General features: G+C 28.3%; 1 protein-coding gene across 1 annotated transcript in view; it reads right to left on the bottom strand.

The window, feature by feature from the left end:
* Window positions 1-3,214, bottom strand: part of LOC106467138 (atrial natriuretic peptide-converting enzyme-like) — a 23,349-nt gene that overhangs the window by 2,280 nt on the left and 17,855 nt on the right. The window contains exons 8-9 of the mRNA XM_022395271.1: window positions 1,896-2,182; window positions 1,061-1,209 (exon numbers count right to left, since the gene is read on the bottom strand). Of these exons, the coding sequence (XP_022250979.1) occupies window positions 1,061-1,209; window positions 1,896-2,182 (436 nt within the window). The remainder of the gene's footprint in view (window positions 1-1,060; window positions 1,210-1,895; window positions 2,183-3,214) is intronic.

Consider the following 3,214-nt stretch of genomic DNA (forward strand, 5'->3'; position numbering starts at 1 on the left):
TATAACTAGCTTGTAAACTAGATTAATATTTATAACTAGCTAGTAAACTAGATTAATATTTATAACTAGCTTGTAAACTAGATTAATATTTATAACTAGCTAGAAACTAGAATAATATTTATAACTAGCTAGTAAACTAGATTAATATTTATAACTAGCTTGTAAACTAGATTAATATTTATAACTAGCTAGTAAACTAGATTATTAGTTATAGCTAGCTTGTAAACTAGATTAATATTTATAACTAGCTAGTAAACTAGATTAATATTTATAACTAGCTAGTAAACTAGATTAATATTTATAACTAGCTTGTAAACTAGATTAATATTTATAGCTAGCTTGTAAACTAGATTAATATTTATAACTAGCTAGTAAACTAGATTAATATTTATAACTAGCTAGTAAACTAGATTAATATTTATAACTAGTTAGAAAACTACTTGTGCAAATTCATGAGAAATAACAACCATGCAAAAAAAAAAAAAAAATGTACACGTGCTGCTTTGAACGATTATTTCCGTGTTTCTTCGGCAGTGTACGTGTAAATTATCATAGCCAATCCAGAGATCCCATAAAATTCTTAGATCGCTCAGTTGGCTGCCTCGTATGAAAATTTTAAAGATTTAACTCTATGTACTTGTTTTGAATGAGAGCCATATAATTTTCACGCAAGTCCATCGATCAAGTTTTGAGAATCCTCCAAACCATTTCGAACCCCTCCCCCTCTCCCACATAAGAGTTTAAATTTGAAAATCTACAAAAATGTAAATTTATTGTTAATACCAATTTTCAAGTATATTAACTGTCAATCCTGAGAGTGAAAGGCCTCAAAATTTCTAGACTCCCAGTTTTTGGACTTCCATTTTTTGGACTTCCTTCCTGACTGTTTCGATTATTATTTCTCGTTTCCAAGATGTGGAAGGTCAAAATATAAATTGAAAATTTCAAGTAAATTTGACAGAATTTTTGGGAGAAGTTCAAAGATCAAGTAACCACATACATACAATAAAAAAATACGTATTAAAGGACAATTTAATTGGTCAATACTGTTTGAACTTACATCACATAAACTTCTTGACGAGTCAGTATTCTTTGTACACAACATTCTAGAGTTCACAGCTCCTCCATAATGTTCTTTCTTATTACACTCATCTCTATCTAGAACCATTAAAGCAATATAGGTGGCGCTGGAGGGGACAGGAAGTGGCGCTGTAGAAAGACCAAAGGAACAGACTCATAATTCTAATTATTCAATGTGATTAATTTATCGTCGTAGTGGCAGATAAATTAGTAAGTCCAATAAACATAATTTTATAACAAAAGAATTCGTTTTGATGTTCATATGTTTTGCAGCTATACTTTCAAGTACATCTTAAAAAATATATATATCGATATACTGATCAAAATGTTAGAGTCATATATATTACTTGAAAAAACTTTGCGCATTTTCGGATTGTTATGTTAAGTTTCATAAATACTAAGATACTAAGAAACATTTGACGTATCATTTTATCAAAGATGATTAATTTTTTCTTTTGTCAGAGAAACATTTCATTTTGAGTGCTCAGGAAAACACAGATCCCTGCTTATTTTAACCGTTTTTCTAGCGGGTAATATTTTATGTCACATAGAAAATAATTTTGATTAATTATTGAATTATAATAACGAAGATGGAGTACTTATGATATGCGATACTTTGAAGAACAATGTATATAAAACTGAAAAGTTTGTGAATTAATCATAACTAGACTCGAAAATTATATTCTATTCAGATCGCAATTTAAAAAAAAAAACGTTTGTGGTGACTTAAATTAAATAACCTAGGTTTTTCGCACTAGAATAAAGCTTATTTTTAGCCACTGTAAATATAAAAAAAAAGTACTTATGTATCTTACATCTTGGTATACTGCTACCAAATGTTCCCGAAAAGCAGGTAATTCCAGGTTTAACTTCTTCCTCCGGTAAACAGATGGCACTAGTGTACTCATCAAAATTAAGTGGTTTTTCAAGTTGAATTAGGGCTACATCATAATCTTGAAGAAACACTGAACGGAACTTGGATGAATGAGGATGAATAACTATCCTCCGAATTTCTCTCGCGCTGTTTACGTCTTCTATATCTTCTGCCAGTTTCTCAATTTCAGTGTAAACTAACCAATCAGAGTCATTTTCTGATGGTTGTCTAGACATATCAGAGGTAATAGTCAATACGAATATAAATGTATACATATATACTTCTATTTAAAAGCTAGAAAAATTGTTTAAAAATCTAACATATTAGATTTATAAAATAGTTGTAATCTATGCCATACAAGTTGAGGAGGGTTTGAATAATGGGATCATATGTTAACAAACATATGTGAGCATAATGAGGCAAAAAGATATAGTACTGTGGATATGAATTTTGAATATTCAGAAGTGTTTTCATGTAATCGTTTTGTTTTATTATTTTTACATTTTTATAGTGCATGAAATTAATTGTATTTCACCTTCGGATATATTTGGGGTCATAAAGGTTACTCTAAATTACTATTTCATTATTGCGATTCTTTTAGTTTGCTATTTGGTTATTTGTTGTTTTTATATATTTTTTATGCTAATAAATAATATAAAACAAATATAAATATTGACCTTGCCCATATCAAATATGTTCCCCGGTGGCAGCAGTAAATCTAAAACTTCCAACCCTAAAATCTGGGGTTCGATTCCCCGCGGTGGACACAGCAGATAACCAAATGTGGCTTTGTTTCGAATCAACCAGTTAAAAATTATTGACAAGATAATTTATTACTATTATCCCTAAAAATAAGCAATTGATCAATATAAAAAATTAAGAAAATAGATAAATAAGTAAAATAATAGACCAAGATAAGCACAATTAACAAATTTATTAGTCAGAGTAACCTTTGTGACCGCACAAATATACCTAGGGGAAATGAAATTCATTTCATGCCTTAGAGACTGTGTAAAAATGATATTTTATACTCTATGATTTTTGTTTACTTTTTATATTTATTAACTTTATTGGTTAAAATGCTTAATATATCTAATTTTCTTATTTTATTTTTTGTTATTATACATTTATTATAAAAATTATTTTACATTGTTAGCATAATTGATGTATTTAGAACAAAAGGCGTTCACACCACAACAATGTATTCTAATCTTTATAAGTTAAAATCTAAAATAAAATAAATTATTTTACATTGTTAGC

Source organism: Limulus polyphemus, unplaced genomic scaffold, assembly GCF_000517525.1.
Source record: "Limulus polyphemus unplaced genomic scaffold, Limulus_polyphemus-2.1.2 Scaffold2501, whole genome shotgun sequence".
Taxonomy (NCBI): Eukaryota; Metazoa; Arthropoda; class Merostomata; order Xiphosura; family Limulidae; genus Limulus; species Limulus polyphemus.